Consider the following 14,190-nt stretch of genomic DNA (forward strand, 5'->3'; position numbering starts at 1 on the left):
TTGCCGCGAGCCGAGGGAGGCCGAAGCCCGACAGCCAAGCCAGCTGCTTTTCGCAGGAAATTGGCATATTAATTTCCGATAGGTTTTACCAGACAAAAGCCCCAACAGCTTTTATGAGAATTTTTATCGTCTCGCTCCCAAATCTCCTTTTAAACACCCTTCTGTATAGGGTGCCTCGTTTAAACCGGTACTTCGCTCGGTTGCTCTATTGTTCCATGGATTAACAATTCGTGAGATATTTCAGACCTTGATTTCATTCTAAGCAAATTGTACCAAAAGATCAATTTATGTAAAAACAAATATGCAAATAAATGACCTTCGAAACCATGCCCATTGATTTAATCTTGACACCCTGTACTACACCCCTATCCACGTAACCCACCCCCGTACAACTGGTGTGCGGCGTTGGCAGCCACCGTTTAAAATAATACCACGGAACCGAGGGATTTTAAAATTAATTTAATCAGCCTCGATGACCGTTCACCTCCCACCCTGCTGTCGCCGCACCCTTCCTTCAGCCCGTGTAAATGCCGTAATAATTGTACGACCGCCTCTACTCGGAGTAATTAACGGAAAGAAGTCGAGGCGAACCTCCCCGTTGTATCTGGGTTATCGTGAAAACGCATCGAACGAATGAACTCGTTTTCGTTCCCCACGTTCCTCCGCGACGACTAGGCTACGCCATTTAAACCTACCTTCTGTCAATCACTCGGCTAAATTGCTGTTGTCGCTGAAATCCCCCAGCGACACCACGAATCACCTTGCTGACAATCGAACTACCTAGAGTCCGGTAACTGGTTGCTTGGCTACCCTGACCTACGACACGTCCGACACCGTTGTTCTTCAAACAGACACTTGGACCATCATCCCTGTTCGATCGAGCAAAAATTCCAAGGAGAAAAACGCAACTACCCTTGTTTGTTTCTCTCTTTTCTTTGTTTCTTCGACGACCATTCGACTTTCTATGTATCTTTCCACCGTAGCCGTTAATAATTCAACTACGACTTTACAAGTTTCTTTACTCTACGTCATTCACCAACCGACTTGGTTGTTTCTATAGAACGCGTAGCTACGATTTCCGCGATGACGGATAAAGAAAAGGAATTTATGTATCACTGAAAGGAAAGAAGGTGGACATAGTCAGCGCTAAAGAAAGAAGATCCGCTATCGTCTCGAAAGTCCATGAAATTCGAGCAGATGCAACGCGCGACGAATCGTTGTCGCGGATGTCAGCGAAATCACGCTTCTCTAGAAAACGCAACCACGCGAAACGACGAAGCACAGCTCGTCGCCGACGATTTCGTGGAAATTAAGTTTACGGAACAATCGTGGTTCCGTTCTACGGAGAAAGAGATAACGTCCGTTATGCGAAATGATATGAAAATTACTGTGGTGATTTAATAAAATTAATACAGTAAATATTTTGATGGTCGAATATCTATGACTAAGAAGACGTGTTCATCGGAATAAATGGAGTACGCGAACGGGATGTTCGATAGAGTGTATCTACGGTGAAGCATCGTGTCAGAAATAGATGTAGCGAGCATGGTTAGCGAAGGTGTGGGCTCTTTTCAAGAAATCACTTCTCTTATCCGCGTCACTTTCACTACGTACGGTCCATTACCGTTCCGCTTGATCCCTCAGGCGCGCTCCAACGATCGTCACATTTCTTTCCGGCCGTCTGCCTATCTCGGGGGAGAGATTCGGGATAATAATAGTCGTCGAAGCCTAGATGTTAGTCAGTGGATTATTTTTATCCCCGGCTCGCTGACGGGACGACTACGGATTTTCTTCGACGCCGCGAGCCACGAGCCTCGACACATCTCTTCGACGTTCGCGCAATCAACGCGCGACCTTGAATTCACAACCAGCTCGTTTGTTCGACGGATCTCGCGGAGTATGCAGAAACAGCCGTAAAATTGACAATCTCCGAGATTCGTGCAAAAAGTAATCGGGAAGGAGCGGTACGGTACGACGCGACGTAGCCATTGTTCTAGACGACTGTCATTAATCCTGTCTACGTTGTGTAATAATCGCGAGTCGATTGCTGAAACTCGATGATTGATGAGTTTATTATAATACTTGTTTCGATGTTTTCGAAGAATATTTATGCTATTCTGACTCCATTAACAGCTTACCCATCACCGATTTACTAAGAAAACTTGGAAAAGGAATCTGTTAACAAAGATGCGGAGCATTCAGGGGAACTGGAGGATATTTTAATCCCACGTAGATGACAGAAACTCGGCGAGATCTCGACACCAACGCCTCTCTCCAATGATTCGTATAATTAGATCGCGAGTTTACCTCGACCCGTTCGAACAGCCAAGAAAGGCCATTAAGAGGAAACTAGGGAAAACGATTCGCACGAAAGAAAGCAGATAACAGAGTGACGTGGTATATAATTGCGACAAGTTCGCCAATTAGTAGAGATAGTCGAGGACAACGTTTTCGTAGCTCGAACGCAATTTACCGATCCGGTCGAGACGAAAGAGAGTACATAGCTGCGCCAGGTTGCGTTCCATTGGCCCAGATAAGACCAGATGTCTCTTCTTCTCGGCCTCTTTGCTTTTCCAAACTCTCCTTTCTGCGAAGTCGCAAAGACCTTCCCACTTTGCAGTACCTCGAGCTAACGTGAAAATATTTTTCCCCCAAAACGGCTTTACGAATCGACAAATTTCGCGCGGGATTGAACGCGACGTGGTTATCGGGGGATTCTGTATCCCCGACGATCGGAGCGGCGACAGACAGGAAATGGGCCGACGCGAAAAAGGAAAAAAAAAAGAAGAAAAACTAGCTAGCATAGGCGGTAGTTCCCTTTGCCGTATGCCACCTCCGCCCTCCAGTTCTCACGAACGGGCTACCTTTCGTTCGCGTTAGTTATTACCTGGCATTACCCTATGCTTTTCCTTTGAACCGTGAATGCCGTTCCCTGAATTTCATCAAAGCCATGTCTCCCTCCTTTGAGTGTTGCCACGGTATCGTCGAAAGCCACTCCTCGCGGTTCGTCTACCTACCACCCTATCTCACCCTCTTTCCGCGTCGATACTCGCCTACTTGTCGCGTGGCGAAATTTCCCGTTCGTTTGCGCAGATTTAAGCGATCAACCAAAAAAAAAAAGAGGGGGTGGTAAGAAAGTAAAAGGGGGTGACCCGCTTTCTGAAGCTGCAGATACTGTATAACGATGCGTACAAAGAGTCGCGATGGGTACTCGGTATTCCCGCAAATTTTCGAGCGATTCAATTACTAACGAACCTCGAATCACTTTGGACACTTGCGCGGAACTCGACGGTTCTTGAAACTCATGGAAACTTTCAGAAATTCAACCCTTTTCGGTCGAGTGGCGAGATACATTCGTCCAAGGATTCTTATCATTTTGATCAGTTCGCGAGTCGCACTTTGGTTCACTTTGGTGTTAATTTTTTAATTTTTAAGCAGCTGGAAATTGTCCAGCGACTGCGAACGTCGACGTTAGGAGCGAAAGGGTTAAACGCACTTACACGTGCCACGCAAACACCGCTTCTTCGCGCAGTTACTCGCGTGGTTACTCGGATTATCGTTCTACGAAACGGGCACCGTGCCAATTTTCAACCTACACACGCACGATCGTCGAGCAACGAATCGAGCACGTTTGGCACCGAGGAATTCGCTAATCGCGACTGCACACCACACTTGGACGTTATTATTTCTATTCCATATTTCCTAAGAATAAAAAAGATCGCAACTGAAAATACGAAATAGCCAAACGCATTTATTGAACTAAATGTTCTTCAATATCGAGGAAAAACTGAATTTGAAAAACACACCGCCTTCCAAACGGTTGCCTTCGTGAAAAGTGAATTTACGAAGCGGTAGAACGAGTAACGTTTCACTTGAAGAAATATAACCTTGTCCGGTCCTTTTTTGACCGTCAAACGACCCCTGACGTAGAAGCAATGGGTAGCGGGACGAACTGTAATAGGGTTTCAAAATCCAGGGTTGACTCAGAGGGTTTAACAGACCGGTTTGACAAAGATGGTGCGAATCGAGGCGTCTGAAAGTCTCGAAAAAAATCGTACACTCCTCTTAAAATTAAATCGAGATAAAATTGTAGTCGCAATTAACGGAATAGCTATTAACCGTGCCGATTGAAAGTCTTGTTAACAGTGCAAACAGGTTTCGATGCGTGCGATCCGCTTCGCGCGAATCGAACTTATTTTTCGCGAGACGGCGCGGCGCGGTCAAGCAGGCTATCACCCTGTGAAGTACCTAAATCGTTTTATACTACTCGTTTCTACTCTCCTTATTCCGAGTTATCTTCTTATTCGGAGTCGATCGAGAAAGCAAAGTGGCCGCGATAAGTTCTCTACGGCCAAACTGTTGCGCCTTTCGTCCCCCGTTTCGCGAAACGCGGCATTTCCGCTTCTTTCTTTCCTTCTGTTCCCCCTTTTGCCACTTTTATCCCGTTTCAGAAACACCCGTGTTCCCATTAGGCCGCTTTTACGACACTGTATCGTCCTCGACACCGAATAGTTATGGATATGGAAGTTGCTCCCGAGATTCTCTCTTTCTGGGATATATCCAGAAATTGCGATCAAGGAAAACAAATAAAAGGGAAAAGAGCCGCGAATGGATTCGTCGCGTCGGTGAATTAATTAAAATATTTTATAAACTCATTTTATATGCCTAACTTCACTCGATACACCGATCGATCCAGCCATGGTAACTCGACGGTTAATCGAATTTTAATTGTCTCGAGCTTAATAATTTCCTCGTTGTCACGCGATCTTTGTGTCGTATATCTTTCACGGTTAAAGTTCGAGGTCGTCTGTTTTGAATCGTTTCCTTGACTGTTATGTTTTCGAGAATAGTCGAAACGGGATAGCTGTAATTACCGTTTACCCGTGTTTACCAGTTACATGTAATTGCAATTTACCTGTACACGGAACAATTATTTTATGGCGTTGTAATTAAACTGTTGTTTGCTCGGCTCGAGCAATAAAAGCCCTGTCCCGTGCGTTCACCGATCGCTTCGGCTCAGGTATACGTACCTTCGAATTCTATAACACGAACGATTATTTTACGACCGAAAACGATGTACCAAGGAAATCACTATATTACCTGACCAGTTTGTCTTGTCGCGTCGGTGTCAACCTCTGATTCACACGTTTCATTCTAATATTATTTTTCCAATATATCAAAATGTTTCAACTAATCAACACCGCGTTGGTAATTAAAAAGAAAAAAAGAGGAGACTATCTCGTTTCGCAATCATAAATGTTGAAAATTCAACTTTCACAGAGGAAAATATTATCGAGGCAGAACGATCGTTTGCGGCCAAGCAAATACGTTCGATAGCTGCGCGTACAACGTTGTTATTCAAACAAAGGGACAGTTTTTTGATTCGATAAACATTTGTTCGTCTGTGTTTTATTTTTTTGACCGCCACAAACGAGAAAGAAACGTTCGTGAATGGAGAGAAAAACGATACGAATTTTCCTTTTTTTTCCCCCCCTATCACCCTTTTATCCGTTTCCCTGAAACAGGACACACGCTGCTGATAGAACGCGTTCAGGATAACTGAACCATAGCCTAAGTATCAATCGCACTTCGAATTAAACAGCCGGTCCAATTAAAACATTATGCATCGCATCGCACGAGACGCTTGTGGCACGAAAGGATAACGAGACTTGTCGCATCACGGCTCTCACTCTCTCTCTTTCCGCGAGCTAGAGGGAAAAAATTAGAGAGGAAAAAGGAAAAATTCCTCGTTGAATTGCGTCTCTTTTGGCTTTATTACGGCTCGTCCGTTGGAAAAGTCAAAGGAATCGTCAGACGACCGCTTCTAAATAATCATCCGGGTTTTTTTTCGTTTGAAACAGACTTTCATCGAGCATCGATCTAACCGTTAATAATTTTCAAAAACGTCAATCGTTACCATTTGTTACTGTTATACAAATTTTGAGATAAAACATCGAGGACGAAGTAGATCGTACATCCTTGCTCGTTCGCCAAGGTTAAGCTGTCAGGGTCTTCCGCGATTTCTAAGGTTTCTCAGAGACACCTTATCCCAGTTCGTTTACCTCCTGACCAGAAGTACCGTTGCTCGTTGCTCGTTGCTGGTGCGGAGAAGTCGAGTTAGGTATAATCGAGAATCGCGAAGGACGGGTCGAGAAGTCGGAATGAAAATCTCGTTACCCCGTTTCTCAGTGACTAGAAGAAAGGGTAAAGGGAAGAAGCTACGTCGTCGTCGTCGTCGTCGACGAACTAGAGGAGCTAAACCGTGGTCGTTGCACGCTTCAAATATTTCTCTGCCAATCTTCTCTGTCGATTAACACTTTACTTACCGCTCGCGGATGAATTGAAACGTTAAAAGGTTTCGAGAAATGAGATCGCGACGAATCGAAAAAAAGATTCGTTACAAATATTTCGATAATTGTCATTGTAATACACTTGCTTCTGATGAAATAATTATGGAGGTATCGAGCGAGGAACACGTCGAAACCGTCAATAACGGTGCATCGTTATTTCTCGCGTCGGGCGACGACAAATTTAAACCGCATTAATTAGCAGCTCGATCGATAATGACACAGGGTGCCACGATAATTATGCTCGTGACTCGAGTGTAGTAGCGTACAAAAACCCTAAGAGGGAGAGAGGGAGAGGGAGAGAGACTATCGAGGAAGCAAGGGGGTTGTTGGACGATCAAATGGAGTAATATCGATTTCACGCGGACCCGATATTCGGTGGTGCTTGGAAAATGGTCGACCAACGATAAACCACCGACTGCAAGCCACCGCGTTGTTCCAACCCCCGCGACTTAAAGGTTACACGGTTGTTCGTCGTCGTATTGACCTTCAACCCCGAGAGCACAAGCCAGAGGCTACTGGAATTGACTTCTCTCTTAGAAATCCACCCACGTGTAACCAACCACCCACGAGCACAACTTACCTGCCCGTTTTGCTCCGCTTCTCGAGCTATCCAAAGGAGAAAAATATCCAACGAAAAACGGAGAACGAGCAACATGATACCACGAAACCTTATGTTTTCGTTTATCAGAGAGGAAGATTTAGTAACCGCTTTTCACCTCGTTTTCACCCACGCGTTTTATCACGGCTGAATTTTTCTTCTTTTTTGCGGGATGAAGAGATAGAAAGAAAGGGGGAAAAAAAGGATTAACTTCTAATCTTCGAGCAAAAGCGTTGGGAACGACCGACTACAATTACGGTGAAAGATTTTCTTTTCGAAGATGCAATGTTTACCGCGGCTCTTTTGCTACTTTTCCAAGCGTGGTATACGCTCGCGAATTTCGTGACAGTCTGCAATATCCTCGGGGATATGAAATTCCAATGAAAGGGGTCAACGAACGTGTTCTTCATCAAACTTTCAAAGGACGATCGCGGCTCGATGTAACGAACCGAACGTTCATCGATCGGTTCAAGAAGCCGAAGGAAAATCACGAGAGGAAAAAGAGTGTGTGCATTGGAGAACGACGCGATGCGAGGAAACTATAGACGTTCGGCAACCGGTTCGGATAAATAAAATATAATCGTCGTCGGTGTAACGCTTCGCGGAATCGATATGGGATAGCGGATAGAGAAACTACATCGCGTCTCTTCGAGCATTCGCATCATCATCCTTCGTCTGTTTTCCCTTTGCCTGCATATGTACCTACTCCTTGCAACCCCTTCGATTTTCCACATTTCTTTTCCCACACGGGAAAAATCGTCTACTCGCCACGATTCCATTATAGATTCACCGCGCACACGTGCAACCATCGTAAACCCTTCGCAGCCTTTGTTTATTGCAATTGCACCGTTTCACCGTGAAATACGGCTAAAAAATACCCTGTAGCTTACCGAAGAGAATCTCATCGTGGATCGCACGATCACGTTTCCAAGGATTTTAGACAATTTTTCACACCCACGTGCCGGTTACTCCTTCTTATCTTACACGAGGGACCGAATAAAACACCTCTGCAACCTCGAAACTTCAGGTATCGAGCTAACTTTCAGACGCAAAGTTTAATCCTTTGACTGTTCATTAAAAAATACACTTGGTTTGGCAGTGAAAGGTGCGCTGATTTTCGAGGATCCAACGAAATGAAAGTGCTTCTGTCCTATCCTTTTGATCCGTCTATACAGTGATTACAAGCCAACTGCAAACTGAATAGTAGAATAAACGAGCGGATTAAAGAGCAAAGGGGTTAATCCGGCATCAACTTAGAATCTTCCCTTTGCTATTGTCTAGTTTACGAACCGACAGAATCAGAAATCGCATGTCGGAATTAACATAGGGCGTTCAACTTAAGTCGCTGAATTGAGCATCTTGGTCGATGAGTAATTTGATTGTCATCCCGGTCGATAGAAATACCCTGTGGCGAGGTGTATCAGCCAGCGAGCGAGGTAATGGTAGCTTTGAGTCGCCGAAATTGCAAACGACCAGGACAACGGTCGGACAGTGGTGGCTGCCTTTATCAAAACGGCTTGTCAGCTACAGCCTTTATCGTGGAGTTATCAAGCCTCGAGAGACTTCAACAATGTAGGAAATCAAGATGAAAAGAGAACAAACGCGTTGAACTAGACAGAGGGTTTAACCCCTTCCCGTCCCATTTAGCTCGACGAAACTCGGGCCCAAGCGGTAGTCGTCAAAGCGCGCTAAACAGACAAGACGCTCGAGAACAATCGCAATACATGCCGAAATGTAAAGAGCTTTGATATCTGATATACATATAGGCATTTGTACGCGTTACCACTGTTGAACTCACAAGTCTGTTCGCGAGTCTGACTCGTGATATTCATGTTTCGCCCGACTACAGTAATGCTTCGAAATAAGCAAGTGGTCTCTGCTTCGAAATAAGCAACTCCGTATCCCCTCTTCTTTGTTTCAAGTCGCCCGCAAAGTGAGAGGTACGAGAAATGAGTGAGAGGTCCATGAAAGCGCGAAGCCGATGTTTAGTGTAATAAATTTCACGCTCGACTGAGCAGTGACATCGGTTAGTAGAAGAAGGATGGAATATATATAATGCTTTCTCAGTCTGGTATATTTGCTTCGAAATAAAGCATAGTGCGAGAATGAGAGGGCATGCTATATTCTATCCTTGTCCAAAAAATAACATCGCTGCTCGGCCGATCACTTTATGATTTGCCGCTACCTCGGATCTCTCACTCGTTTCTCGCGTTCTCTATCGTCCCGTTTCGAGAACAAAGTCAAGCCGAATAGCATACCTGCTTCGAAATAAGCAACTGTTCGGTCCCGAGCCACTTGCTTATTTCGAAGCATTACTGTATCTGTTCACGAGTCAGACTCGTGATATTCATGTTTGGGCCAAAATCTTCATCACGAGTCAGACTCGTTAAAGTACGGGAAGGGTTTAAACTAGCGGAGTATGCGTAACCCAGCCACGTAATGATGGATTTTATTCTATGAATCAATGTCTCCGAGACAACAGACCGCACTGACAACAAAAGGACCCCTGCTCCGATTGTACGCCGATTAATTAATAATACGCTGACATTACGCAAACGAGACCGGTTTAGATGCTTATTACTCATCGACCAGATTGGGCACGTTCTAATCATTCGGAAATTCAACTGAAATTCAACTTAATCTTTACTAGAAATCGGTGATCCTTTCACAGTCAAACTATTTGAGACTTATTTTTCAATATGTACGGAGTACCCAGCGAGTGTGTTATCGCTGGGAGCAAAATATAAACATAATATATCAGCCAGTTTGAAGGGAATCAGGTGTTATCTTGTAAATCTATTCCTCGAAGGTGTCATTACAGTAAATCTACGCCCTGTAGCGTAATCGTCAACAAGGTATTAATCTATCATTTTTCCCCTTAACAGATCTATATTATCGATCGGATGCAACACAGGTCCGTTACGATCAAACATATTAATTACCCGACTCGATTAGCCTATTAAATAGCTGGATGGTCGCGTATCAGGCATCGAGCCGATCCTGATTTCTCCACTGGCGTATTCACGTCGTTATCTTGGGTGCCATCGACAGCTTTCCATTTCGATCGTCCATAGAAACGTAATCGTACCCCGGCAATTTCACGATCGTTTACACCGGGTATTTACGACCCTCCCGCCGGACAATAAAGTCGTAGGTGTCGCTTGTCCCGCGAGAATTCGATAAGACTCGTCGCGACGCACGATTATACATAATACGATAATCGATGCGGTGTTTGCTTATTAAAACTTTATTCAACTGGCAATAATTGTTATTTTTAAATTCTCATCGCTACAATCACGACAAGCAACTATGTAAGCAACCATTAGTAGCTAGAGGATGAGTTAACAATTGCTACATGCGAAATAACTTGATTTGAAATTAATACCCGAAGACAACGAGTTAGAAATTAGTCGTTAAACAAAAGTGGGTAAGAATCATGAGTACTTCCAGGAGATTGAATCAGATGTCGTAGTCGATAACGGGGAAATTTGCGATAATAGTAGGCGATAACAGAAGAAGATCGACTCTAAACGCGTGCGGGACTGGTGCACCGGGTGAATAAGCAATAAAATCAAGAGTAGAACGATGCTCGTTTTCTGCATACTTTATGTCCCCAGCGCCAGACCAAGTTAGACGTTTTGCCTGTATACTTCAAGTGTTCCAAAGGTAAGCGTAACTTTCAGATCGGTCCCTGAACAATACTCCGTTCCGATTCGATTCTCGATAATCTACTTCCAGCGAATTTTCTTTCTTAATCGCGGCTAACAAGTAACAATTGATTTGAAATTACTGAAACAAAGCCGGTCAGAGATTCAATTCGACCAACTTCTCCGCGGTTAACGATCCTAATTAACCGGCTTCCTTGTTAACACGAATAAACTGACGTTTAATGGGTTTCGGCGAAACTGAAACCTCGACGATTTAATGATATACGTAGCCGTAAGATAATGATCTCGATTCAACAAGTGTTGAGCTCAAACCACCGAATAAAAACCCTCGTTAGCATTACATATCTGTAAACTTCCCCTCTCGTCTTAACCGAAAGAAGCCTACGTTGCAGCCTAGTGTACACCTGGTACCTATAGCCTGGTTTCTATAGTTAAGGGTAAGGGTAGAGGAGGACCCTTTCACAATTTGCTTTCGATTTTGAGAGAAGTCAGGAAAAACCCAATGCCCGACTATACTCGCGTGGAATTGTTTCCCTTGAAAATTTTCAAGAGACAATCCGGAACACCCTTCGACAAATTCAAGGTAGGGTGACTCGTTTCAGAAATAGTTTTCCGAGACGAAAGTGTTCAAGAATTCAAGATTTCAAAGTTAGGGGAACAAGTTATTATCAAATGCTAGGTAAAAGTTAGCTGTACATGGAGGAGTCTAAAAAAAGGCTACAATTACGAGCAACCAAAGGCAATCGTGGGTTGCTAACGAATCGATGCTCGGAAATCCTCCCTCGGCCTTGGCAGAGTCTCCGTTATCGTCCTTCCACGTTCTATTATTAATTTAGCTGTAAGGATATTCGTGTGGATAATCGTATACCACGGGAGACCGTTGATCGACTTCGTTTTGCTACGCATTACATACGAGCATCATTGGAGAAAGTAGCAGATGCTTATTTTATCGGTCGGCTGGAAAATTGTCGTGCAATTCAGGAAAACTTTATCGAGCAACAGTAGTATTACGTTCTATGAATCGTGGAAAGCTTGGAAATTAGACGAGGAAAAAGAACCCTTTCATTATTAGAAAAATGATCCTTGAAAACTACTTTTTTCTCTCTCTTCTCTTATACGATGTTTCCTCAACTATTGTAATCTTGTAAGTAATTTAGTTTCTAGGGCAAAGAAATAAAACGTGTCGGCACGTGGACCTATGTGATAATGTGATAACGTAATAATGTAATAACATGAAAAATGCAAATAAGCGAACACGATCGGTTGGTTGCGAAATCACGCAGGACGCTGATAAGAACGACGGGAGAAGCGGGACAGATTCCAAAGTTGACGAACTCTGAAACGTTTAATCTGTCCTCTTCGTCTCTTCGTACGCTTGTTCCTTTCATAATTTAGCAACCTACGCAACTCGGTCTGATCGTCGACGACCAGGAACGGCAAGTATTTGGAACGTTCTCGACTTCGAGCCTCGAATTCCTCGCGTCGCGTCGTGTGCTTCGTTCTCTCTGTGCACGATGCACGGACCAAGGCATTGCCGCCTCGAGTCCCATCGCGTTTCTTTCGTCTCGCCTTCCTGACTGATACTTGGCTAGCTACCGCGATTCCTGACACGATTCGATCGACTAACAGCAACCAGCGTAATCGTTTCTCTGACCCGAATCAAGTTAACGACCGTCTCTCAATTTTTTCAAGCATTCCAGTACAAGTTAAGAACTCTAGGTAAAACTCGACGAAAGCGAAGCTTTATTTTCATAAATCTATGCAAAAGTAGTTAATAACGCGGCAACGGAGCAGAGCGAGAAACGTATCTACCGCCTCCACGCGGTTTCCAATAATAACGAACAGATAATTAAAGTAGGACCCGTAGGACGGTCCGCTAAAAATAGAGCCGCGTCGTCGGAAGATGGAATTGTCCGTGAATTTATCGGCCAAACCCTCCCACCTCTAGTCCCGTCTGATATCGCGCGAAATTATTACGTTGTCGTCGTTTCGCGCCAAGCCCGTTGGCCGTTTTGCAAACGTTTCGCGTTTCGCGGCATGTTAATATCGATAACCGTAACGAACATCTAGCGGCGTCGAGATCGATAAACAAGGCGTCAATCTTCTGACTCATCCCCCTATAATCGCGTCATTTCACCACCGCGTCGTGTACCCGTACCCGCTTCTGCATTCACTGACGTAGCCGCGAATCGAAATCCCTCGGCGAGCGGAAAATTCGCTAACACCTACACGCTACCGACCTAACCGACCTAACCTACCTAACCCCTATTTAAGGCCGAGGTATACTACTGAGCGCGCGTTAAACGCGACACTCGTCCGCAACGGACATCTTACTCTTATACGTATACATACATACCTACATGTATAATAGGAACGTCGTTCTTTCGAAACATTAGCAGAGATATTGTAGTTTCGTAAAAACTTACCGTGGCTTCTTCATGGCTTGTCGATCGGCCTAACTCGGCGTGTCACGTGCTCAGTGTGTACGTCATTGGGAGTCGTCTCATGGTAATTCACGAATCACGTTCATAGGGCACGAATAAAAACACTACGGACTACCGACTACCGACAAATCGACGAATTCAAAGGGGGGTAGAGAGCAAAAATTCCCTAGATCCTTTTCGCGCGACTCACGCTACTCGTGGCTCGTGCCCCTCTCACAGTGTGCACGCGTGTACGCGTGTATGTATTTAAGCTTCCTCGCACTACTTTGATCTCGCTCCTTGTCACATAATATTCTCTCTGTTTCGGTCTTGCTCCCGGAGCACGAAGGTACGTGCTATACGGTGTAGGGAACGCGAGAAGGAAAACTCTGGCAACGTCGCCCTGGCTCACTCGCTCGCTCGTTTGCCTCTTCTTCTCTCTGTTACGTCGTCGTCGTCGTCGTCGTGCTCGTCGATGTACAACACCCCGTGTCACCGCTCTACTCTTTTTCTCATTCTTCCCCGCTCATTCACCGACCGCCTGTCTTCTTTCAATTTCCAACACCGAAAGATCGCACGTACACGGCCACGCACACGCACGCAAATCGGGACGACACGACCGCGGCGTGTGTACGGAACGTAACACACCGACAGAGCCACGCTTTCGACGTGTGAGTCGCGCGCACCGTGTTCAACTATCGAAAAAGATTCGATGTTCTCTCCGCTTTCGGATTTACAACGTTATTCGCAGGAAACGGTACCTCCGAAGCCGAGCGACACGGTATTTCGTGCTTCTTTTCCTATCGATACGCATTCTCGTGTCAGAAACCCCTGGCTAAACGAACCGATGTATCACACCGTCACTCTATCCTTTTCTAACCTATAGCCCGTGCGTACAGTACGTCTCTGTCCAACGACAGACCGAACACAAGTGTTTCTCTTTCTCTCTCTTCTTCCCCGAAATGTTTTGTTTTCCCAATCGCGCGCACTGTATATCAAACACTCGTCGATTCGACACGGGACTATAGAGACGGACACGCGAGCGATTTTCACACGCGCGACGCTTCGCGCACTCTTAAATAATCCACCATGTTTCGATGTCACCTTCGGAGGTACTCTCACTTGCTGGCGGTGGCGGAAGCCATATTGCG

The 14,190-nt window shown here is 45.0% G+C and overlaps 1 protein-coding gene across 5 annotated transcripts in view; it reads right to left on the reverse strand.

Annotated features, from left to right (window-relative positions):
• The window catches only part of LOC114882124 (AF4/FMR2 family member lilli), a 105,272-nt gene that overhangs the window by 70,008 nt on the left and 21,074 nt on the right, over positions 1-14,190 (reverse strand). Inside the window, exon 1 of one of the 5 annotated variants that reach the window (XM_029199024.2) lies at positions 13,043-14,183. The exons of the other annotated variants lie outside the window; for them this stretch is intronic. Coding sequence (XP_029054857.2) covers positions 13,043-13,056 — 14 coding nt within the window. The 5' untranslated portion in view covers positions 13,057-14,183. Of the gene's footprint in view, positions 1-13,042; positions 14,184-14,190 lie in introns of those variants that run through there. 5 annotated transcript variants of the gene reach the window in all.

This window comes from Osmia bicornis, chromosome 1 (genome assembly GCF_907164935.1).
Source record: "Osmia bicornis bicornis chromosome 1, iOsmBic2.1, whole genome shotgun sequence".
Taxonomy (NCBI): Eukaryota; Metazoa; Arthropoda; class Insecta; order Hymenoptera; family Megachilidae; genus Osmia; species Osmia bicornis.